The sequence below is a fragment of the Epinephelus fuscoguttatus genome, linkage group LG12 (genome assembly GCF_011397635.1).
Source record: "Epinephelus fuscoguttatus linkage group LG12, E.fuscoguttatus.final_Chr_v1".
In the NCBI taxonomy this organism is placed as follows: domain Eukaryota; kingdom Metazoa; phylum Chordata; class Actinopteri; order Perciformes; family Serranidae; genus Epinephelus; species Epinephelus fuscoguttatus.
The window spans coordinates 12,149,549-12,175,412 of record NC_064763.1 but is presented as its reverse complement, the minus strand read 5'-3'; the positions used below and the strand labels follow the sequence as shown (position 1 = coordinate 12,175,412).

At 39.7% G+C, this 25,864-nt stretch overlaps 1 protein-coding gene across 9 annotated transcripts in view; it reads right to left on the bottom strand.

The window, feature by feature from the left end:
* LOC125898834 (E3 ubiquitin-protein ligase TTC3-like) overlaps nucleotides 1-25,864 on the bottom strand; it is a 54,666-nt gene that overhangs the window by 14,149 nt on the left and 14,653 nt on the right. The window contains exons 6-28 of one of the 9 annotated variants that reach the window (XM_049592800.1): nucleotides 17,264-17,396; nucleotides 16,945-17,030; nucleotides 16,532-16,626; nucleotides 16,135-16,197; nucleotides 15,868-15,922; nucleotides 15,186-15,348; nucleotides 14,407-14,437; nucleotides 14,258-14,321; nucleotides 14,094-14,124; nucleotides 12,553-12,604; nucleotides 10,326-10,410; nucleotides 8,502-8,651; nucleotides 7,505-7,585; nucleotides 7,145-7,254; nucleotides 6,916-7,042; nucleotides 6,481-6,603; nucleotides 6,285-6,386; nucleotides 6,095-6,187; nucleotides 5,947-6,011; nucleotides 4,219-4,355; nucleotides 3,158-3,478; nucleotides 2,537-2,812; nucleotides 2,409-2,452 (exon numbers count right to left, since the gene is read on the bottom strand). In XM_049592800.1, the coding sequence (XP_049448757.1) occupies nucleotides 2,409-2,452; nucleotides 2,537-2,812; nucleotides 3,158-3,478; nucleotides 4,219-4,355; nucleotides 5,947-6,011; nucleotides 6,095-6,187; nucleotides 6,285-6,386; nucleotides 6,481-6,603; nucleotides 6,916-7,042; nucleotides 7,145-7,254; nucleotides 7,505-7,585; nucleotides 8,502-8,651; nucleotides 10,326-10,410; nucleotides 12,553-12,604; nucleotides 14,094-14,124; nucleotides 14,258-14,321; nucleotides 14,407-14,437; nucleotides 15,186-15,348; nucleotides 15,868-15,922; nucleotides 16,135-16,197; nucleotides 16,532-16,626; nucleotides 16,945-17,030; nucleotides 17,264-17,396 (2,487 nt within the window). The remainder of the gene's footprint in view (nucleotides 1-2,408; nucleotides 2,453-2,536; nucleotides 2,813-3,157; nucleotides 3,479-4,218; nucleotides 4,356-5,946; nucleotides 6,012-6,094; nucleotides 6,188-6,284; nucleotides 6,387-6,480; nucleotides 6,604-6,915; nucleotides 7,043-7,144; nucleotides 7,255-7,504; nucleotides 7,586-8,501; nucleotides 8,652-10,325; nucleotides 10,411-12,552; nucleotides 12,605-14,093; nucleotides 14,125-14,257; nucleotides 14,322-14,406; nucleotides 14,438-15,185; nucleotides 15,349-15,867; nucleotides 15,923-16,134; nucleotides 16,198-16,531; nucleotides 16,627-16,944; nucleotides 17,031-17,263; nucleotides 17,397-25,864) is intronic. The other 8 variants (XM_049592799.1, XM_049592798.1, XM_049592793.1 and 5 more) reach the window with 8 other exon arrangements.

The following is a 25,864-nucleotide window of genomic DNA, read 5'->3' as shown; positions in this document are numbered from 1 at the left end:
TTTTTAAGACCTTTAGATACTGGGGGTGTAATGATCCACTGATCTGGCTCGATAGATCTATTCAATGATCTATGATCTAATATCATCAATGCAAAGTGAAAACATCGATCCATATCATCATCTTTAGGTTATGCCTTTATTTCTAAATACTGTGTGACTGTCAAACAGCAGCAGGCAGATGACGAGCAGCAGAAAGATGACGAGGATAACGTTTATCTAGTCTGGAATAAATCAGCAGAGTGGAAATATTTTCAATTTTGGAGAAAATACGGGTCAACAGACAGCGCACATGCTGTATGTGAACAATGCTGTCACGAGATAAGACGTGATGTACCTGCCTGGACGGACATCTTGGCCCACTATATTCTTGCAGCAACATTAGCTGCCCTGTTTTAACAATGTTCAGCTGAAAACATGTGTATGCAGGCTGAAATTCAGCCGAGCTGTTCTGTCACCAGATGCAGTGACTTAACCTGACAGAGTCATGAAAAGTACAAGTAATATGTGTAATCTAAAAAGTTATAAGTAGAGGGGAAAAAGTCCACTAACTGCTAGGCTAATTTATGCAGTGTAAACATGCTAAAGCTAATAATGGGTGATTAGCAAAAAAACAATTATTTGTCTGTGAACCTCGACAGTTATTACTGAGCTGAATTTAATACTTTTGTTTAATGATCTTGTTGTTTTTGTGGCTGTTTGGAGAAGTTTGCCTTCAGGACTTTGAGTCAGATAACCCTGAAGTTTAGGAAACAGAAGATGGTTTGGGTTAAAATGAGAACATTTCTTTTAGAAGGGTCTCTGGTTCAGACAGCCATGAAGGTCATGGGGAGGAAGGAGCACCAATCCAGACAATGTCTGAGCAGTCTGTTCTCAGACAAGCACAGAGAAAACTGTCCGACTCTTCCCACATTCTCCACACTGAGTACGAGCGTTTACCTTACGGCAGATGATACAGGATGCCCAAATGTAAACTGAATCATTTTAAAAATTAATTTGTGGCAACCTCAATCAAGAACTGAAATAATGTCACTTGACGTTTAGGGGTTGTGCTGTGCTTTGCTTTTGGTGCTCTATTATGTGCAATACACGAATGGCTGATGTGCAGTACTGTTACGTTTTTTTTAATGTTTTTATGGTGTATGCTTAATTTCTCTGGATTATTACTATTAGGGCCGCAATACTTGTGCAGCTCCTTAGTTCAAGACGAATTTCCTAATGGGACAATAAAATATATCGTATTGTGTCTCCTGTAACAGACTGTGTTAAATGATCATATGTCATCTCATACTGATCGCAGGGCTCTGGATTGCATCAGTCAAAATGGTATCATGGCAGACTTTGTAATACCGGCAAATATTGTATAGTTGTCCAAAGAATCAATATAATATCATACTGTTATGAAAACTGTGATTTACACCTCTATTAGATACCTGCATAAAATGCAATTTAATAAATTTGTCACAGTCATATGCGTAGTAACAATAATTGGTTATTATTAACTACATTTTTGTAGTTAATATTCATATCATATTTTTTGTCAGTAACCCTACTAGTGCTCCTGCTACTATTACTGGCGGTGCTATAGTTAGTGCTAATGTTACTACTGCAGCTATTACAAGTAGTACTACCACCACTGATACTACTGCAGTACTACTGCTCCTTCTATTAGTAGCATTACAACTATAACTACCACTGTGTATACGATGTTTGCTCCAGTCAGTACCACAATACTTCTACTAGCTGTGGACCCAGACTATTGACCGATTGATTAACTGACTGAGAGATTATTTATTGAAGATATTCTTGGCACTATAGATTGGTTGTGTTCCCCTGACCTGTGCTTCTTATCCAGGCTCTGTGATCTCTATACAGTGATTTCCCATGCAATGTGTATGCCTTTATGAGATGCCACTGCTCTCTGACCGTTTCTTTTTTCCAGTCCGATACATTTTTGTTATTAAAATTGAAAACAAAATAAAATATCTATATCTTAAAACTGGCACTTGCGCTTCCTGACTGCGTGTGATCACAAAAGAAACATGTATAACTCATGTTTAAGTCTATGGCAGGCAAGAAAAAATCTTCAAGACCTTTGTAAATTATATTTTGACTATTTAGGACCTGAATTTATGCTTTATTAGATTCATGAGGAGCTGCTGATGCTCTGTGCTGGCCATTTCAAGTTGTTTCCAGTCTCAATGCTAAGCTACTGGCTGCTGGCAGTCGCTTTATATTTACAACACAGACCTGCATTGATCATCAGATCTAACATTTGGCAAGAAAGCAAACAAGTGTGTTCCCCAAAATGTCCAACTACTGCTTTAAATTTTACCTCATGTGGCTAACAAGTTCAATCAAATGTTAAACAAACAAACAAACAAAATGCTCTGAAGTTCCTGATGACTTACACTTTGATTTTCATCAGACTTTTTTAAGACTGAACAATGCCCATCTGAAAAATAAAAAACTGGACATCAATCATGAGCAACAAATAAATGCCTTCAAATCAAATGTTACTCAAGGTAAATGTACGTACCCATCATATCAAAATACTCATCCAGTATAGGGTGGCAGGAGACATACTCATCCCTGTGCTCCTCCAGAGTCCAGATAAAGAGTCTCGTGTCATGTGGTGAGGCTTGTTTTAGGTATTCAGTCACAGACAAGCCAATGCTTGAAAAAAGCTCCGGCCTAGTGCCGAGTTTCTCTATAATGACGTCCTGCAACGGTCCAAAGTTGAGCAGAAAAGCCAGATCCAGCTGCTCCAAGTGCTCCCCATAACGCTCGATGAAGGATCTGGCAGCATTCAGACCTGAAGCAAGCAGCAGGTAGCTGGTCAGACTTCACAACATGGCACTGATGTTAAAGGTCACAGTTTTTAAATGACTGCAGAGTTCAAATAAACACTGATCAGCCAAAACATTAAAATTGGATTATACCGTTTTTATCTCTGTTAAAATATGCATGGTTGAAGGAAAGAACAATAATATCACTGTACGCCGATTCCAAATTGTTGAACACTGGACAAACACTTCAGTGACACACCCCCACTGCGTCCCACTTCCACAATGTTCCTTCCATGTTTTGTGTCACACGTCCTTTAATCACTTGATCTCTGAGAACTCACATATTTCAGAGTGACATGAGAAACACTGACCTGCACTGTTGAGCTGGCACGCCCAGTTGTTGAGTTTAGGATTTATATCCAGACAGCTACTGAGTACTTGGATCAGAACACGAGCCCAAACCCGGTTCTTCCTCTCTAGAAGCAGCTCAACAGCCTGACTTAGAGTCTCCAGCGGCTCCTGCTGCCAGTTCAGTATCTTCATGGCTACCTGGTTCCCCCTCGACGCGTCCAGCTCCAGCCACGGCTTCAGACTCCCGATCAGGGCTGACACGTGTAGGCCCTTCTCCTCTCTCAGCAGCTCCATGTTCTGGCTGATCTGCAGAAGAACTCGATCCCTGTACAGCAACCAGGCTGAGAACACAGTGGGAACAAAGAGTGACTGATCACACTTCAGTCATTCATTCATCTTCTAACCGCTTCATCCTCTTGAGGGTTGCGGGGGGGCTGGAGCCTATCCCAGCTGACATCGGGTGAGAGGCAGGGTACACCCTGGACAGGTCGCCAGACTATCGCAGGGCTGACACATAGAGACAAACAACCATTCACGCTCACATTCACACCTACGGACAATTTAGAGTTACCAATTAACCTAGTCCCCAATCTGCATGTCTTTGGACTGTGGGAGGAAGCCGGAGTGCCCGGAGAGAACCCACGCTGACACGGGGAGAACATGCAAACTCCGCACAGAAGGGCTCCCACGCCCGGGATCGAACCGGCAACCCTCTTGCTGTGAGGCGAGAGTGCTAATCACCACACCACCGTGCTGCCCTCCTGATCACACTTGTTTGGCTAAAATAAAGTTAACATTGGCGATGAAACCATTACTAAAAAGCCTTGAGGCAAATCATTTTACAGTACAGTAAATTTACAGTATTAGCTCTCTGAGAATCTCTTTCCCAGTCCAGCAAAACTTGACACTGTAACTTAAATATCCCCAATCGATATCTAACAGAATTGAAATCAAATCGATTCAAGAAATTACTGGTGATACCAAGCCCTAGACTTTAGCATCTCCTCACTGTTAACAAGACTCTGCTCCACATTTACAAAAAAATGAGAGAAACATTTGTTGACAATGTTAGGAGCAGTACCTTTCTGTTGACTCTGTGTTGCTGAGTCTTCTTTCTGCTGCAGAATATCATCGTTGATAGCCTGCTTTTCTTGAAACGACTGTTTATGCTGCTTCCTCTTGAGCTTGTGCTCCTCCTTCGATTTTAACTTCTTCTGACTGAAAATAAATAAAAGAGAGAAAGGCAGTTAATTCAGTGCCTCTACCCTGGCTTCATCACTGTAGTGTCAACAGAGTCCGCAAGGAATGAGTTCTTAAACCTGGAAATGAGTTAGCATTTCACCACTCCCGGTTCCCTTGTCTCAAAGCCAGTGGGTTTTTGGTTAGATGTCTGAAATTAGGTATGTGGTTAGCACAAGCCTAAGAGACTTTAACGTTTTGTTCTACGACTAAAATATGTCAGTAAATAACCCACTCGTAAAACTCTGAAGCTTCTATGTAATTCAAAAACAATGGTTGCTAATAAGTGGCTAAATGGGACTACAGAGCGTCATCATGCCGAGCTGCATCGAACACAGCTTTACAGTCTTGTTATGGTGGAGTCTGTTTATAGACTAATATTGGCGTTTTACTTCTGGTGATTGCATTTAGGGTTCAATAATCATGAAGCCTATGGCGGTGTTCATTTGTAAAGACTTCATAATAGACGTTTGTTTACCACAGAGCTTATTTTCTGCAATAATCCACAATCCAATGGGAAAATACCACAGGCTTTTTGATGAGGGAACCAGTGCGATGCTAACTTCTGCGTTGGCCTACAGAAAAACTTCATGCCTGGAATTTTATCGATTCTGAATACAATTCCAATTCTACTTATCAACTCTTGTTGTAATCGAGTTTTGATTCCAATCTGGTGAAAAAAGAATAAGGTCAAATGTCGGGATGTCTATCAAAAAGACTTCGAGAATGGCATTGGTATCTATAATCAATCCAATTCTTTATCCATTCACTTACTGATTCTGAACACAGTCTACACTGTATAAACAGAGCAGAAATAAAGACATGGACCCTTTCCTCCTCTCCGCCAAGAATCCTTCTTGTTTCCAGCAGTGAAAACAATGAGCAATTTTCAGAAAGACATGCCAGCATTCAAAAAAGGAATTGATAAGCATATGATTCCAATTTGCTATCGTTTCTCAACTGGAACGGGTTCCAGATTCCCATCCCTGATTACTTAAGCAATACAAGTTGGATTTAGCACCCCAAAGTTGTCAGCACAGGTTACGGATATTGGCTATTAGCGGGTCGGCCGTTTGGCATTAAATCAAACTGGTTTTAAGCTCATACGTGGGACAAACTGGAAATCAACCCAACTCTACTGTGAGCGCACAGTAACAGATCAAAATGGCTTCCTTTAGACTATGTTCATTAAAGACATGCATACAAACAAACATTGCACTAATGCCTATTGTCCTAATTTTGTGTCTGCAACAAAATGATAGTGAAGATAAAAGCATTTGTGATTGTGTGTGTGATCACATAATGATGATGTAATGGAAAACAACAGCAGCCAAACCAGTTGTGTCAAAGTTTTGTGTCTGTGTGTAGTTCAACAGGGACTGATTTCAATATTTTCCAGATTCGCTTCATATCGCCATCACAACTCAACGATCAACACTTCTGTTGAGCATGTAGTGATTCAACATCTAGCAGCCACTCATTAGAATCAATACATGTTTCTCTGTCCCCGATATAAACAACATGTTTATGATTTACACGCTGTCAGCGGTGTGATCTGTTCTCGACTCACCTCGTACATGCCTGATTTATTTTGGGTTTCTTTGGAGTTGGTTGTTTGGTGATGTCAGCTTCAAACTGAGGAGAGAAAGGACTCAGGTCAGCACTGATCCTATGATACATCAGCACAGTGATCACACTTCATCATCAAATCATCTCACCTTGCACTTCACCAGGCCTGTCGGACCAAAGATTTTAATGACACAGATCTGGCCGACACAGTCTGGAGTCAGACATGACTCACGAAGGAAATCCTGCAACGCAAAAATATTATCTTAGACTGGAAGGAGGTGGAAACAGCAACAGCTGCGGCTTTTAACTTCATTGTGATTAAATACAAGGAAAATGTACCTTTTCATTCTTTTCAGAGAAGCACGACGTCTTGAGGGTCTTCCAGCAGGCGATGTGGTATTCAATGACGCACTTCTGACAGCAGCATATCTGAATGAAGCCCTGCATAAAAGACACATATACACTGTTATTAAACCTTGATAGTTTCATTTCATGACTATCTAAACTGAGGCTGTTGTTCACGGCTGCCATTCACCTTAAAATCTGGGTCCGTGAAGTAGATTTCAGCTTTCAAAGGGCCGAGGCATTTCTCGAGTCGACACATGGCGTCAGGAATAGGAGGAAATTTGCATAACTCTATAGCACTCTCCAGAATTTCCTTTAAAAAAATAAATAAAGACAAAGAAAATGTAAGCAAAGAATTAGTATAATCAACAACTGCATTTTATTGTACAAAATTAAAATAAATAAAGCAGGACATTGAACACTAAATAGAAATGGGGTGAAAATTATATTTGCAATTTAGCTGAATTCATAGATTTTTGTTTTTACTACATCTTTAAGTCTGTTAATCAGTGTTTAAACAATCTGATTACATTCTGTACGGTTGGCAGACGGGGTGTAAATAGTTTTTAAAGGCACTCACATGCAACTAAACCGACAAAAACACAAATCTACAGTGTCAACTTACCTTGAAATAGTCTGGCTGTGTTTCTTTAACAACCTCTTTTGTTAAAGGCCAGGTGAGTTTACCCGGAGTTATTTGATTCTTGACCGTCTGCAGAGAATCTGAAAACTGCTCCAGAGCAACTGCAAATCTGTCCGAAGAAGAAGACGCAGAGGAGACGCGCATGTTTGAAACAGCAAAAAAGTGACTCAATAACACAGACACAGCAGACAGAGAGTAGAAGCCATCGTACCTGTTTTCTTTGAGATACACTCTGCCGACGGCGTAGTAAACCAGACACTGAAACGTCCTCTCCTCAAATGATTTGATCTTCTCCAGAACTCTCTGTGCTTCTCCAAGTTCCTGTTTAACAATGCAACACACGAGATTCACTTACAGTTCTTTATGTTACATATCATTTACATTATGCTGTCCATTTTTAACCAGATTGACTTGAAGCAACAAACTAAGTTTAACACAAGTAAACAGAACTCTAGGACCGTAAATATGCAGGGTTTAAATCTTTATTTGAGCTTAGCCTGACAGAAAAAGCACCATATATATATGTAAATGACATTTAGGGCTAAGGGGCCGACACGTATCCATGAGTTACCTCAGGCTGGCCGATTTCTGTCAGGGCTGATGCGCGGCCGTACAGCAGCAACAGCACATCCACTGTAGAGAGTCCAAGTTCCTGAGAAAGCAAAAAGAAAACTGATCATTCTTATGTAAGCTCTGATGTGGTTCTTAAACTTCAGCAGATCATCTGAGTAGGTGTGTGTTAAGAGAACAGGAACTTTATTCCCAAATGATTCACAGCAAAAGTGAAATAATTCACAGGTTTTTTTCACAAGATTTGGGGATTTTTTTTTCCCTGTTTTTGACAGTTGATGGTGGAGTCTGACAGGTAACATGGAGGGCGAGAAAGAGGGTGACTAACAACAAAAAGCTCCCCAGCTGGAAATAAACAAATTTTTAATAATAGTATTGTCGTCTGGGTAGTGCAGAGAGGACAAATGTGAATACACAGCATCATAAATCTGCAGCTAAAGGTTCATATGTGTTGTTCTGAAAGCTTAATTTACATTTGTGGACAAACTTAAGAGTCCCACCATTCAATTCAATTCAATTCAATTCAATTCAATATAACTGTATTTATCCTGAAGAAAATTCTTGTGCCAGAGAATGTTTCAATTACAGTAACAATTAACGTTCACCAACCAGCAGCAACCAGAACACCTAGTGGGTTCCCTGGGTCAAGGTCAAACACTAGGCCCAGTTTTCAAAACTACGGAGCATTAAGTATTAGGCAAAATATACAAGATATACATATTTAAGGAGCAAAAAGCAGTGCCTACTAGAGTAACAACAGAAGTAAGATAAGAACAACACCAAAAATGAATCAAATTGGTGGAAAAATGCAGTTTGCACATGATGTTGTGAAAATATTGCAAAAGAAGTAGTAGTTCATACATGTACATCATGAAAAAGTTATAGTGCACCTAATGTAGGCAGATGTCATGTGCAAAACTTTTTTATTCTGCAAAACTGAATTTAGGCACAAAAGTCTTTAGCTTTGTTACTGTTTTGCACATCAGTGTTATAATTACCTTTGGTGTACTGGTGTCCACTAAGACCAGTGCCTGGCTGAAGGCTTGCTCAGCGTTGCGGCTGCGGAGGTCAGTCAGAGCAGAGTGTGCGTCCTGCACCATCGATCGTAAGTGTTTACACAAAACTGATTTATCATCCACCTTCTCAATCTGAAAAGATAAAACACATCACAGAGCAGGCTGGTTATTCCACTGAATACAGCTTTAGATGGTACGACTGTAGAGCTATGATTTTTGTTCTTCTGATCACATCACTCCGGTGTTAGCCTCTTCACACTCATCCCAGTGCCTTTTAGAATAGATTTTAACATTTTACTGATAACTTTTAAGGCCCTCATCACACAGAGAGCATTTTAGCAGCTTTAGGCTTTGTGCAGCTTTTTGTAATTGTTTTTAATGAGAGTGAAACTTTTTGTTCGCTGTTTTTACATTGCGACTGCCACATGATTCAGTGCTCTAGGCGCCTGGGTTTTTTGCCAGAGCGCTCTGAACTCCTCGAGTTGAAAACTCACAGAGTGGAAAAGCACCCCACGTCATTTCTTTTCTCGTCATCTTTTTTCCCATTATCCAATCAGATGATTTGAGAGGTGGGCCTTCTGTGGTGGTCACAACAACAAGTTTACAGTTGGTAAACTGGTGGTAGCGTTTGCTGGATACCCAGAGCTATACGGCCCGACAATAGACAACAGGTTGTCAAACTACCACTAAGTCATCCTAAAATATTGGGCATCATGGAGGAGAAGCTCCTGGACCAACTGGTCGTACTCTCCATGATCCACCCTCTTTTTTAGGGTCTCATGTACCCACACAGATCTCTGTTTCTCTGCTGACAGCCTCTCACCCTCAACCAGAGCTACAGACAGTACCCTCTGCCTCAACATGTCAGCAACTACACACAGATTACTGTGAGAAAAACAACCAAACAAAATAAAATTAGTAAACTGGTTACACAGGAAGGTTAGTGTAAGGACGTGATGGGGTGGTTGCCTGGCAACAATAAAATGGCGTAGCAAGTGTTTTGTTTTTACTAGTGACATTTAATCTAAAAGAAGAAGAAAAAAAAGGCAGTGTGGCGCGCCAAGCATTTTGTAACCTCCAAAACATTTTCTGTGTGATCGGAGCCATAGGGTCTTCATGGTTTCTCTCCAAGCTATATCTCTGACCTCTTCGTGCCATACACGGCAGGACGTACTTTGAGGTCCTCAGGCAGAGGTCTTTTGTCTGTTCCAGAGGCCCAGCTGAAAACTTAAGGGGGACAGAGTGTTTGCTGTCAGAGCCCCGAGACTCTGGAACAATCTACCCAAGGAAATCAGGTCAGATGAGTCAGTGACCTCCCCCCTTAAAACTTTTATTAGAGAGCCTTTCCTGATTTTCAAGATCATTTAAACAGTCTTTTATTTCCTCCGTTTTTATAAACCAAAGTATTTTTATCAGTTCTTTTAGAAGCTGTTGTTTTCATGTCTGTGTTATTTGTTGCCTCGTAAAGCACTTTGTAACTCTGCTTTGAAAAGTGCTTTATATATGAAGATTATTGCTGACATGCTAAAAAGTTGAAATATGATAAAAACAGAGTATATTCCCATCCAGCAAGTGTGCCAGAGATTGATAAGATCTTTCTGCATTATAGGACAAAGAGCGGCATCACTGAGTCGGTGCTTGATAATCTGTGAGGCTAAATGTGCCAACAGAGGTTTCTTTTGACACACACTGTACTGGAGAAGCTTTATAAGTCTTAAAATCACACTCACGGCTGAGGACAGACGCAACATACTGGTCAAATGACTGAAGCAGAGCTTGCAACATGATTTATAATCATAGCCTTACCTCTTCTTCATATGGATTTTTGGTCTTTGATTTCTTCTTTGCTGTGGTGCTGGACTCTCCTTTCCCATTCTTTGAAGAAAGTTCACTGGAAGCACAACATTTTCAATCAGCGAGCAGATATACAGCCTGATTAAATGGAGAATGCCTTTACGTCAGTATATACTATATACAGTCAGGTCCATAATTATTTTGACAATGATACAGTTGTCATCATTTTGGCTCTGTACACCACCACAATAGGTTTTAAATGAAACAATGAATACCTGCTTAAAGTGCAGACTCTCAGCTTTCATTTAAGGCCTTTTTTTCAAAAATGTAGTATGAACCATGTAGGAATGACAACCATTTCTTCACACAGTCCCCCAACTTTAAGGGCTCATAAGTATTTGGACAAACTAACATAATCATCAATTAAACAGTCAGTTTTAATACTTGGTTGCAAATCCTTTACAGTCAATGACTGCCTGAAGTGTTGCACACATAGACATCACCAGATGCTGGGTTTCTTCCCTGGTGATGCTCTGCCAGCCCTTTACTGCAGCCGTCTGCACTTCCTGCTTGTGATTTGGGTGTTTTGCCCTCAGTTTTGGCTTCAGTAAGAGAAACGCATGCTCAATTGGATTCAGGTCAGATGATATGACTTGGCCATTGCAGAGCATTCCACTTCTTTGCCTTAAAAATGTCTTTGGTTGCTTTTGCAGTATGCTTCAGGTCATTGTCCAACTGCACTGTGAAGCATCGTCCAATGAGTTTTGAAGCATTTGGTTGAATCTGAGCAAATAATGTAGCCCCAAACACTTCAGCTTTCATCCTGCTGCTCTTGTCAGCAGTCACATCATCAATAAATACAAGAGAACCAGTTCCACTGGCAGCCATACATGGCCATGACATAACAGTACCTCCACCATGCTTCACTGATGAGGTGGTGTGCTTTGGATCATGAGCAGTTCCTTCCCTTCTTCCTTCTCTTGTCTTCCCATCATTCTGGTAGTTGATCTTTGTTTTATCTGTCCATAGTATGCTGTTCCACAACTGTACAGGCTTTTTAGATGGTTTTTGACAAACTCTAATCTGGCCTTCCATTTTCAAGGCTAACCAATGGTTTGCATCTTGTGATAAACCCTCTGTATTTATTCTAGTGAAGTCTTGTCTTGCTTACAAGAGCAGCAGGATGAAAGCTGAAGTGTTTGGGGCACCATTATCTGCTCAGATTCAACCAAATGCTTCAAAACTCATTGGACGATGCTTCACAGTGCAGTTGGACAATGACCTGAAGCATACTGCAAAAGCAACCAAAGACATTTTTAAGGCAAAGAAGTGGAATGCTCTGCAATGGCCAAGTCATATCATCTGACCTGAATCCAACTGAGCATGTGTTTCTCTTGCTGAAGCCAAAACTGAGGGCAAAACACCCAAATCACAAGCAGGAAGTGCAGACGGCTGCAGTAAAGGGCTGGCAGAGCATCACCAGGGAAGAAACCCAGCATCTGGTGATGTCTATGTGTGCAACACTTCAGGCAGTCATTGACTGTAAAGGATTTGCAACCAAGTATTAAAACTGACTGTTTAATTGATGATTATGTTAGTTTGTCCAAATACTTATGAGCCCTTAAAGTTGGGGGACTGTGTGAAGAAATGGTTGTCATTCCTACATGGTTCATACTACATTTTTGAAAAAAAGGCCTTAAATGAAAGCTGAGAGTCTGCACTTTAAGCAGGTATTCATTGTTTCATTTAAAACCCATTGTGGTGGTGTACAGAGCCAAAATGACGACAACTGTATCATTGTCCTGACTGTATATACTAAATGATTAATATAATATTAATTAATCAAGTGATGTATTTTTTTCATTTGCCTCACGATGGCAATATTTGTAGACATGCACCAAGTAGGAGCTACGCAGGCGGAGCTAATTGTTTTTACATACAGATGGTAAACAAGCTCATCACCAATGGTGCAGTGAAAGGTATACGCAGGTATACCCGGTGTACCCACCTATTTTTCTGTCTGTTTACAGTATACCCACCCATCAGCCAATAGCTCTGTCTATTGGAATATATAGGAGAGTATACCCACTTCATTTTTGGTAACTTAGTAGTACTCCCACCTCATCAATGAATCTGTCTCTCTCAGTGAGCTGAGGCACAAAGTTAGAATAGGAGTCCTCTCTAGTGAAACCAAAGACAATTATAAAAACACTGATATTAGCAAAGTACTTCCACTGACCTCTTTGATGGTTTAGAGTTTTTTGTGCTGCCCTCTGACTGCGCATTTTTTACTGGAGAGAGAGAAAATATCCACATGAATATTAGAAACATCATAAACATAACATTATTTTTGTTAATAGAGTATATAAAATTAAAAAAAATAAAAACAACATAAGACAACAAACTAAATATGTATGGCTGCAGTCTTACTATATAACGATGAAAACTCTGTCTGTGGGTGTGTCTGTGTGTGTGTGTGTGTGTGTGTGTGTGGGGGGGGGGGGGCTATAGCATCCGATTAAAATTGCAAACTTTGAATGTGCATATCTCATGCCCCATATGTCGTAGAGACATGGAACTTTGCACAGAAATGCCTCTCCTCATGAGGAACAAATTTGCCTAAGAACCCATAACTTCCGGTTATATCGATTTTCCGCTATTTTGAATTTTTTGAAAAACACTTAAAATCGATCTCTTCCTAGGAAGTTTGACCGATCTGCATGAAACTGGGTGAACATAATCTAGGAACCAATATCTAAAGTTCCCTCTTGGCAAAAGTTGGAAAACTTACTAAAACTGATATTCTATAAGGCAATGAATATTGCAGAGGGCGTGGCTCATCCCATAAAGGTGTATAACATCTCAAGGGTTTCACCGATCACCACACAACTTTGTAGGCATGTGACCACACATAATCTGAGGGGACCCCTCCATTATTGACCCCATCAAACAAAATGGGGTGCTACAGAGCTAATTTCTTAACTAGGCCTAACCGCTGTATCGATTTTTACTAAACTTGGTAGATATGTAGAACAGGACGCCTCAAGGTGACTGGAGAAATTTAACTCTAATTGGCAACTGGGTGGCGCTATAACAACAGAAAAATGCTTAAAAATGGCTAAAATGCGACTGATCGCTGTGGCTCCCCCTGTGGCTGAATGTTTTTTTTTTTCTTCTAATTTTTGGTATGACTCAGTCATGGTATGGTATGCTGTACATAATCACGGAAACTGTGAGTGTGTCATTCTGTCTGTCAGTCATTCTGTCTGTCCCACGTTTTTCTACTCACTGACGTGGTCAATCTATGTGAAACTGCACATAGGCATTGAGGATTGGCATAAGTAGAAGGTGACAAAGTTACCAATGGGTATGGACTAGTTAATAATTATTTTCATGACGGGTCATAATGAAATATGCCCATCATGGTTTCCAAAAGTAGCATTTTTATACGCCTTATTTTGTCAGACCAACAACCCAAAGATTCAATTCACAATAATATCAAACACAGAACTGCAGAAAACCCCCACATCTAAGAAGCTGCAACCGATCAATCTTTGGCATTTCTGTTGAGTACTATCAAGCTGCCGACACACATTAATGAGCTTCTCAGTTGTCGACAATTTAAACTGTATAACAAATATTAATATAATATGACACTTGTGGAAAGTAGGGTTGTAGTCAACCAATGAAAATCTTGGTCGACTGAAATTTTACCTACCAATCGACTGATCAATGGGGGAAAAAAATCTGGTCAGTCAGTAAGTGTTTAAACAAACTCACCTGGTTGCTTTTCCACTTTAACCTCCGAGACCTGTCAACACACAAGTTCATTATCAACACTGAAATACATCAGACTTCAGATAAAGCCATTGTTTGTGATTAAAATTGTTGGCACCTGTTAAATTATTGCTGAGGAAACGAACCATAAACAAAGAGTTACTGACCTTATTCTGTGGTGGAGGATCAGTCTTATTAACAGCTGCATGTGCTCTGTTGATGCTGTCCGGTCTAAAAAACAAAACATATGATACATAAGTCTATCATCTTTTTTAAATCATGCTTCTACAATGTGAATGAAGTAGCGCACACGGACCTTTTACTGTGAGTCTTCTTAGGATGTACAACTGAAAGCAAAACACATAGACACAGGTTTCATTTATGAAGGCACAAACTATGAAGGATGACTTCACCCTGCTTAGAGATTAACTTGTTGTTCTTTCCATGACAAGCAATGATTACGTCACGATCTGATCTTTGAAGATATTCACCTCAGTTTGAAGTAGACGCAGTATAGACGCAGCATAAAGTGTAGTTTGTCCTGCGCCAGGTTCGTATTTGCATTTTGCCTTGATTAATTTTTTCCTTATTAAGAACATGCAGGTCGGATTTTGTGTGTTGAATGATAAGTATATTGAAAAAGAATACAAATAACTATAATTGAATTCAGTGTTTTAACACTTTTAATCCTGTGACTGCTGACTTTGTGTGACGGCTCTGTCTTCTGTGCCACCTGGAATTTGAAACCACTTCGATCAGGTGTGTTACAAAAAGGCACCTTAACTCTCTGTTTCACACGTATAAAATTTCCCAAAATGATCACTTAAAACGTGCCGCCTCACTGAATAACTTCAACAGAGCGTGGTTATTATAGGATTTGCGGTTTTGGGACAGGCTGCGGATCTTGTGTTGAAGGGTTGGGTTTTGGATGCATGAGGAAAAGACATATTCTTACAAAACTTTCAAACCAGTTACAAATTACTTTCTTAATCTCCCAACAATCTCAATTTCCGGGCACTTGTACTGTTTGAGATGGACTACAAAAATGTGAATTACAGTGCTGTTGTGAACACGACATGAGTGCAGTGAAGATACCTTTGGGTTCCGGCATTTCAGCGATGAATTTCTGGTGTTGCTGCTCCAGGTCTTTTGTTCCCTCGGGGTCAGCCTTACACAGTAGCCGGGCTAGCTTGTTAGCTTCAATGGCCATTTTGTATTCTCCCAGAGAGAACAGAGCCTCACAGTAGCGGTAGTGACCCTGCAAACAAAACATATGTTAATAACTTCATAACTGTTTTTTTGACTGACATGTACAGTACAGCTGGAGTCCAGGGACAAAAGAGAACATGTTTGGTATGAACAGAGATTTTCCCCTGGACACCTTCAGGACAAAAGGACGCAACAAACTCACGATCAACATGTCAACGGACACAACATACTGTTTCCATGATAATGCTGCATTGTAAACAGCAAATCTGTACTGACATTTACAGGAGGAGAGCCAGTTACAGAGTAACTAAACCCCAGACTTGTGGCGCCTCCTCCCTGGAACGTGACAATGGAGAGGGCTAAGAGGGGAACTAAGACACGTCCAGTTACTCCATCATGTCAAGTTCAGATAAGAAACAATAAACCGCAAAGACAATAAAAACCCCACAAAATGTTATGTCTTGTGTGTGATTTATTTATGTCTGTGAGATAAATGTCGGATCATTTTCTCTGTTGCGTGCCATCATTCCTACATTATTGTAACCGGATCATAAAAGAGATAAAGTACCTTTGCCCAGAGGGGTTTAATCAGAGTTGCACGTTTTCCATCACCGACCGCTTTTCTGTAAAAATCAAAAATTCAACTTTAGGTTAAAACATTTCCTAACTCGAGCGAACTTTGTGAACACCATCAGTAAAACACATTTCTTGCAACAGCTCACAGTTCACTCCTTTGTGGGACTTGTAGCACAGCATCTTTTGAGGTGACACTAACTTTTCTACTGATACTGGGTACTTACAATATTCACAAACAGAATGAATAAGTGGTACTTACAGATATCTGTTACATCGGATATAACAGAGAGCTCTGTTTCCATAAATGATGTGGTTGTCTGGACTGGATGGAGAAAAAATTAATTTCAGTTACACAGATTTTCCAGTCTATTAGTTACACCTATACAATCTACTACAATCACCCTGCACTGAATAGTGTCTTTGTGAAACTTGTGTTTAAATTGTTTATAATATTGAGAGGTGTTTCCAACCCCTTCTTGTATCAATTAAAAAGACAGTGTCCACATAAACAGAAATATCTAAATGTCACAAAGACAGGGTCATAATATTTAAGAGCATTACTGTACACAGTAGAATATCGAATAGAACACATAAAAAAAATAAAACTTCAATGTCTGGGTAAAATTCACTTCTAAAACATTAAAATATTTACTTACTAAAATTTTACAGCTTTTGAATAAAACTTCAAGGCCTCTTCATACTGTTTTTTCTGGAAGTTATCATTTCCTTTCTTCTTCATTTCTTCACATTTCTGGACGAAAAACAAGACAAACAAATTTTTAATTCCCACACAAGTACAAGACAAACATTTTAGGATGAACATAATATGAAATCAAATATTCAAGCTGTGATGATCTGTCCAAAAGTGAGGCATCTCTACTGACGTTACGTTGCCATGGCACACTGATAACAAGAAATTAAAAATGGCACTTTATATCAAAAAGGCTGCCGTCCCCTGCAGCAGTGTGTGCACTCAAACACGTAAAAACAAATAAGATCGAGCTACAGAAAAGACCTGCAGGTGCCTGTTAAAGCAAACATTGAGTTATATCACATCATGTTGGCTTACCTCTACTTGATAGTCAGATGGTCGAGCCGTTAGTGACTTCATCGTCCTCTCCAAGTTTGTACCCATTTCCTGAATAAACTTAGCAACTGATTGAAAGCAAAGGAGGAATGTGTATTAATTTACCTTCAACACCAACAGAGATTAGAAATCATTTTCCTCCTATATCAACATTAGGCTTCAGTGTTAGCACAGCTTATCAAACATTGCACATTTTTGCGCAGTAAAATATGGAATTTAATTTGAGAGTTTATAAAAGAAAGCACAAAGGTGTGTCACTGAATGGTTTAGAGGTGTGAACTGTAGTGTGAATGTATCTTACACTCTGTAAAGATTACATGCAAAGCTGTGAAGCGGATGTTTGCATGGCCAAGATCCAGGATACGACGCCGGATCGCAGGTTCTCCTGTTCGCTCCAACCAGTGCAACGCATCTTCCAAAACCTCAGCGGAACGCTGGTGATACAAAGTCAAATGAAGTCGTCACATAGAATACCTTATCTATACCATATCTCTACTGAGCAGTACAGAGGCAGTGACTGTACATGTAGGTATTTGAGGAGCTGTATGAAATTTGACACTCAAGTTTTGTTGCATTGGAAAAAAATCAAGTGTTTATTTTTGCAAATGAGGGAGTAGTGGAAAATAAAACAATCTTATAAAAGTGCCCAATTTTTCCTAAATTTAAAGTCTGTGTATCTCAGAGCATAAAATATATATTTATTTAAAATAAAGTATCAGGTACAAGAGCAGCACAAACTGCAGCCTCAAATAAACACAGCACTGTATGAACTCCTCTGCTCCATAAATACAGGACTCATCTCAGAGATTTTGAATTAAATTGAATAATGGATTAGTGTTTGTTCTCAACACGTCTGTTGATGGTTTAACCAACAGCTACATTTCATACGGTGTCCCACAGGGTTCAATACTGGGTCCACCTATTTTACAAAACAGATAAAATAACAACATTTCGAAGTGGACTCTGGCAAAGCAGACTCAACCTGCGGAATAAAGCTTGTGTATCATCATTAGGGTCAGGTACTGAACGTGGCATTTTCAAGGGTACCCACTGAATTATGTTGGTACAACCAAATACTGATACACATTAAATCAACTGGTGCTAAATTTCAGAACCTGAGAGCACATCTGTGTCTTATTAAAAAAGTCTATTATACTATTAACCAAAAGGTAAAAAAAAAAAAAAAAACAGCCGTGCATCTGCCATTGTTTGAAGTACATTTAGTTTTAATAGTTGGCAAACTTTAGAGTATTCAATCACTTTTTCCAGACTTACCAAGTTAAACATGTTGCTTATCCAGACAACATGCTTTGACTGGTCCTTTTCAGCTGAAACAGAGAACAAATAAGAAGTTTAGATCCAAAGCAAAAGTTGACAAAATGGCAAAAATAACAACAGCATGACTGTCAAACACAATTTACTCTTTTTTTCAGATAACTTGCATACTCAGGCGGTCACCTTGTAATGTTATCTTTCTTATTATGCAAAAGATTGTTTTTTGTTTGCAGTTTAAGTTCCCCTGGTTCCATAGTCGAAGGAGTAGTGTGATTACTACATAAAGTGTTTCTGGGGGACTCTCCAAGAGCAACAAACCTTCAAGGTTTGTTTTTTGTCTTTGTATTCGTACCATCAACAGGAATGTTTAAGTGATGACAGTAAGCTGGCGGTTGGTACAGTTGGGCTCTATGATTTCCATGATGCGATAAAACACCGACGGAATCGTGGAATTTGATAAGCAGATAACCATCCTGACGATGAACTTTATTGTTGGACCCTGAAGTCATGTGGAAGAAGCCCTCTGAGACGACTTAGTCATCCAAAAAAACTGAGGAATTTGTTTGCTACATTGGCTTATGCATTCCACCAATCAACATACACTTGAATCTGGTTCAATCACTGTACAATTACGTCACTGTGCTGAGAGAGTACCTACTGGGTGCGAAAAAGGTCCCTCAAAGCGGTGTTCTAAGAACTACAATCATTCCTAGTTCTTGCTGCGCGGACACAATAAAAAGGTTGGTTCTTAGAGCTATGTAAAAGTGCATTTGGTCCAAAAAACATCCATAGTTGACTTACAGTTCCTCTCTCCAGGGCTCTGAAGATTGCTTCCAGCGTTTCAATCTTTCAGGTGCTTCAAAGTCAGTTCATCGCTGTCACTAAAAGAAAGTAACAAACTCTTTAACAGTCTAAACATTAAAGGTTCAAAGTGTTATTAATTAGGGGATTAAGAAAATATTCACATACCAATCATAATTGTACTTACTTTGCGTCGATTACACCTATTTGTTCAGCCCACTGAGCAATAGAGGTGGACTCACGTTGCAGCAGAATAGGGAGCCAGAAGGCACAAATTTTCAAACGTTGTCCAGCATCTCTCCTCGTTTCTGCGGGAATACGGCTCCATCGTTCAAAAGCCTCCTCTGAAAAACAAAACAATGCAGCAAATAAAATTCATTTTGCCTTGGAGCAGCATAAAAAATTAGTTTAGGGAAAAGAGGACAAATGTCAAGAGGCAGCAAGCAATAGATGCTCCATATTCAGGTCCCATCATTTTTTCATTTCATTTTCTTGAAGAAAGCCACATTTAGGTCCACATTGAAGAAAAAATCTTACGCTTCAGAAGGGGACAGGTGAGATTATGGTGGAGCATTTCATCCAACATGGAAAAAAGACATAACTCCCACCGTTATGCTCTGCATCCTAAGGGCAAGGATTTTATACACATTTTCTGAGGTGACCCTAAGGCAAGGGGATTAACATATAGGCAAAAACACAGCCAGGGCCAAAAGGCAAACTGAGTTTGAGGCTTTCCTGAATAAGTGAAACTGAAGAGCAAATTGTCTAAATTTGCTATTGTAATGACAAAAGACCAAAAGGTAGGGCGGGTGAGATTCTGAAACAGTTCCCATGATGATTAAGGTGTGACTCCCTGCTTGGCTTGGCTCTCCTTTTGACAGCTCACTAGACCGGATTCTGACTATCAGTGTAAGAGCTCGTCTCAACACAGAGGTTACTGTACTCCCTTTACACTGCCTCCTCAAGGTGGGAATTTCAAGCCGTTATGCTGCCTTGCCGTTCTGTATAAAACCCTCTATACACAGAGATCATGCTTTACAGCCACCGCAAAGTCCCTTCTTTGCGCCACCTTTGCAGCCCTGGAAATGAACCTGACTGCTGTCTGACTGCTGAGTGTGGCCACTTCCTGTGTGTCCTTTCAAGTTAAACTCCCACATGGTCCAGTCATGTGGGTTTGATGCAGTTTGACGAGGTGCAGCTCCGAACAGAGTTTCATGTTTGTTTTCGTTTTGCTTGTTTTTTCTGTGACTAAGTGAAAATGAGATCTTGCCAACTAATAACCTTTCTGGTCGACTAGTGTTTAACCAATTGTGAAAACATGTTGCTTCCCAGTAGCCTGTGATAAAGAATTTAACCCATAGCAATATATTGTTCGAAAACGGCAAAAATCGATCAACTTCAGCAACTTTGAAAAGAATCTTAAACTTATTCTTAACACCTTGGAAATAAAATGGTTTATGGAATATGTCAAAAACGGATCTTATCTTCAATCATATTGAGCTCACCAATATTTAATACAAAAGTTTCCCTTCTGCCAAACATCAATGTATAAGCTGTTATTTATAGAGATACGCTTCACATTAGATTGATGACAATACTTCCCTTTAAAAGGGAAATTTCGGTTTATTTCAACCCGTCTCCTATCGTCCTAAATTTGTTTCAAGTGACTAGTGACATAGAAATAATAGTTAGCATGTTAGCCATTAGCCTAGATATGGCCATAGCATCAGACCTGTTAAAACGTAATTGAACGGGCATCCTTTCAAGTGCAAAGTTAGTCCACTAAACAAGCTTTTTCTCCACAAAGACCGCCTCATATCGTTAGGATAAATGTCAGAGAACATATAGAAAACAACATGTAAACGTGTTGTCTTACCTTACCGGTGTGGTGCCATGTTTGTTGTTTACTATTTAGCTAAGGCTGCAACCGGTCCCATTCCTTGCAACAGAGGTATTCCTCTTCTGTGGGCATTGGGGTACAGCATTCACAGGTAACGTTACACCACCGAGCTCCAGAGTTAAATCCTTCCAGCAGCCATTACTCCTCTGTCGTCCTCTGTTGTTACCTGTTGTGCCTCTCTCTGTCTCCTCCTCCATTCTTCAATTTCACGAAGCTCTTCGTCAGTGTATTCTGGCTCAAATAAATAAGGGCAGCCATCGCCTCTCAATGTGGAAAGCATATATACTAACATTCCACGTTTAGGTGGTCTTCAGAGTTGTTGTCTTACCTTACAGTGTGTTTACCATTTACCTCTGCTTCCCAAAGCGCGGCCGAAATATTGCGAGAACAAGCAGCGATCTCATACCGTGCCTGAAATCTCGCGAGGACAAGCCGCAGCAGCTGCAAGGCAGAACCGGACAGTAGCCTGAAAGGTTCATTCATTTATTTTATGAAAGATTTATAGAATAATGGCTGACTTTTTGCCAGACTACGACTTTGTGGAGGAGGAATTTGATTTTGCAGAGTTTTATGGCTGCCCTTATTTATTTGAGGCAGAATACACTGACAAAGAGCTTCGTGAAATTGAAGAACGGAGGAGAGAGAGAGAGGCACAACAGGTAGTGGGCGACAGAGGAGGAATGGCTGCTGGAAGGATTTAGCTCTGGAGATTGGTGGTGTAACGTTACCTGTGAATGCTGTACCCCAATGCCCACAGAAGAGGAATACCCCTGTTGCAAGGAATGGGACCGGCTGCAGCCTTAGCTAAATGGTAACCAACAAACATGGCACCACACCGGTAAGGTAAGACAACACGTTTACATGTTGTTTTCTATATGTTCTCTGACATTTATCCTAACGATATGAGGCGGTCTTTGTGGAGAAAAAGCTTGTTTAGTGGACTAACTTTGCACTTGAAAGGATGCCCGTTCAATTATGTTTTAACAGGTCTGATGCTACGGCTGTATCTAGGCTAACGGCTAACATGCTAACGATTATTTCTATGTCACTAGTCACTTGAAACAAATTTAGGACGATAGGAGACGAGTTGAAATAAACCGAAATTTTCCTTTAAGCATTAAGATTCTTGCCTCAAAGATGTAATGTTGGTTATCCAGTAAATACTTGATTAAATACTCATGTAAAAGGCATCATATAATTTAAGTATGTCGATAAACTAGTAAATATATACGAAATAACAACACCATAATAGTTTTGTAGAGCTGGATATTAATATGATTGGTGTGTTAAAGTGTCTCTTACCTGATGGACGGAGGGCAACAACTGTGCTGTCCGTGGACATAAGTTTCTGAGGAGAAAAACAATTTATCAGTGACATACAGAAAACAATACGTTGGCCAAATGCTCTTATTGTGATTAATAACTCACTAGACTCATTCTGTCTCTGGAGTCTTCCCAGTCAGTACGATATTCAGAATCAGATTCTGAATCTGACATTTCGTCCAAAGCTGTAGGAAGATTTGCACAAATACATCAAATCCAGTCAGCACAACATGCAGCAGTGAATTACATTTCAATGTTTCAGGTTGCTTATTTGAATTAATTTCACTGTATGAAAATCAACCTGCTGAAACTTGTTTCACTTCAGCAAATATATCTGTTTTTGTTGTCAGAGTTACATTACTGTTGTGTGATAATGCAGCTTTAAGGTGCACATTAATGTTACTTAATGTCACTCTGTGACTTACAGAGAAAAGGAGGGATTTAGTAAGTTTATACTTCCTCCCACTCCTTTTCAGATATGTAAACTATACATTCACAACTTCTTTTACATTATGCTTTTATTATTTGTAAATATTACTTTCTATCTGTCCGCTTGTTTGTGTTTTCATGTCTTGTTCCAAATAAATATCAATATCAGTGAAAGTCAGCACTGCAATGTCATGCAAGATTAACAGCAGACACGACGGTTCACTGTGACAGATTACAACAACAGGCCGGTTTCACTTGTCTGCAAGTTGATTTTCATACTGTTTGAAAAGGAAACAAAACAAGTGATCACCTGAAAACTTGAAAAAACAACCTTCAGATATCCATCATTAACCATGCAAGATATTTTCTACATGTTAAAAAAAAAAAAAAAAAAGTATTGACTAGGGACGTGGACGTGAACGAGAGCCAGTTCCAATTACGAACTGGTTCTCAATTGTCTGACTGATGCTGGCATGTTTTTCCTGATAGTTGCCCATTGCAGAACAATGGCGTCAGACTCACGCCTGTACACTGTTAGAAACTTGCAAAAAGGAGGAGTCATGGCAGAGAGGAAGGAAAGTTCCAGAGCGTGGCTTCATTACAGGAAGCGACACTCTAACAGTACTGCTTCAGGAGGTGCACAGTGCAACATATGATATTCTGCATTTTCATTAAGAAAAAACAGCCACCTAAAAAATCTATTTCAGACTAAATGTACGCTACATCTTGAGTATTGTTGGTGCTTTACCTTTTCATCGGACAGCTTGTTCCGACAGGGAACCCCCCCCCCCTAACTGCTTCAGTTCCCCATATATGCTCTCGTCAAAGCCACCAGACTCCATTGACAAAAACAGTCATTTTAGCTGGCTCAACACAGGAGCTGCTGGTCTGCTGCTGCTTTGATCAGTTAGTTAATTTGTGTTATTGTGTGACTTTTGTGAATCCAAACTAATCCCTTTAAATGCCAAAGTCAAACAGTAACATAGACAAAATACCTGCTCGAGGCAGCAGTAGACCAGCAGCTCCTGTGTTCAGCAGTGTTAAATCCCTGTTTTCTCAATGGAGTCTGGCTTTGAAGAGAGCAATTTAACAGCTTCATTTTCCAGCTGGAAATCTCTTACTGACATGAAGGTAAAGCTGTGAAAATATTCTATGTGTAGCATACACTTAAATTGATAGATCTTTTTAGGCGGGACTCTTTTCAGGTGGCTAAAATACATTTTGTTGCTGACCCCTTCACAGCAGTATATTGCCTAGCCTCTGGCGGACTCCAGCCTGCTTAAACTGGGGACATGCCGACTGACATCTACTGTATACACATTAATGCAACAGTAATATTAATCCAAAAATATAGAGCAAAACACAGAAAGGGAACATTTTACCCTACTATGAGTACACACAGTTTTACTAAAGTAAGATTTTGAATGAAGATGATTTTTATAACAGTATTTTTACAGTGTGGTGTTAGTACTTTTACTTGAGTACTTCGCCACTATTTGGACTGCTTTTAAAACATGTACAAGGCTCTAAATGATCTGGCACCGGAGTATATAACTGAGCTTCTCACATCGTACTGCCTAAACAGGCCCCTTCTTTAACCCAGAAAGATGCTGAAATACTCACTCACACTTTTATTACCAGCCATATAGACTATTGCACTTCCCTTTTCACTGACTTTCTGTAACTTTCACCTACTGTTTAAGGTTGTATTGTTTGGGTTTTTTAAGGTTTTCTATTTTTATGGGGTTTCTGGGTTCCTGTGGTTGTTTCAGTGCTGTCTGTCTGTCCTGAGTAGCTGCATTTAATTAGTTCAGTTGGATGCCTGCTCTCCAAAAACTGCAAAACAAATCTACCTACGGGTATTTAATAAAGTAATCTGAATATATCAGCATATCAGATATCTGCAAAACATCTGGCACAAGAATTTCCTTCAGGATAAATAAAGTTCTACTGAATTAAACTGAATTGAATGTATATATGTATGCATGCTTACATGTGTGTGTGTGTGTGTGTGTGTGTGTGTGTGTGTGTGTGTTTCTCTATATATATATATATATATATATATATATATATATATATATATATATATATATATATATATATATATGTTTAACCAGGTAGTCCCACTGACATAGAAAATCTATTTTACAAGAGACCAGCAGCCTGTACTACGAAGCCAGTTTAATTTTCCCAGGATATCTTCTTGCTATCTGGTTTGACTAATCCTAACAATTGCCGTCTGGCTAACTGGTACTACGAAGCTTGTTATCGACTAGTTCAGTCAACTCTGGGTTTGCCCAACCAGCCACGAGCGCGTTCATGTAAAAAGGGCGGGGTTGTTAATTGCTAGCATCATCATCATCATCATCAGAACCATAAATGAAGTAGACTACTTCATGTCATATGTGATGAAACGGTAGCGACAGTGTTGTGTTTACTAGACAATAAAATGTCAGTGCACGTATCACTATCGCTATTGCTATGGGCCTATGGGACATTAATATAGAGGTTTTTTTTTTTTTTTACAGTTTAGTTGGATGATGATAATACTACTCTGAACATGTCACATAAACACTTGAACGTGATGCCAGACTATTCCTGCTGCTGAAGTAAAGAGTGGAAAGGTAGTGAACGATGGATGAGGTCCGTCTGACTGAAATGTTCATTTATAATAACGGGAGCTGATTTACAGTGAGTGGATTATTTTACTAATGAAATATTATCTGTTTTATCCTAGTTCTCATCACTCAGGTGTCTCATGTTATTTTTAGCTGCAGTGATGAATCAGAGTCAGAGATATTGGATGAAGCGAGATACCCCACCGTAGGCTTATCCAATGTTAAGAAAACGGTTACTCTTCCTGTCTCCTAAGTGGGCATGGTTAGCTCTCCCTCCAATCAGAGCCTGACGTCACTGAATCAGGAAGTGAGCTGAGTGGGGTATCTCGCTTCATCCAATATCTCTGTCAGAGTGTAAAAGTAGCAGCACTGTCAGCAGTCACTGCAAACTAAAATAAACTTAATAATGTCAAATAGTGTTAAAATCATGCATTTACTGTTGTTAATGATCTCTCCATTTGTTAGAAGCTTTCTTTTAAAATGAGTGGAAATATTAAATGATTCTACTGACCTATAACAGCATATAGGCTCCTCTTTTTTACCGTCACTTCAGACT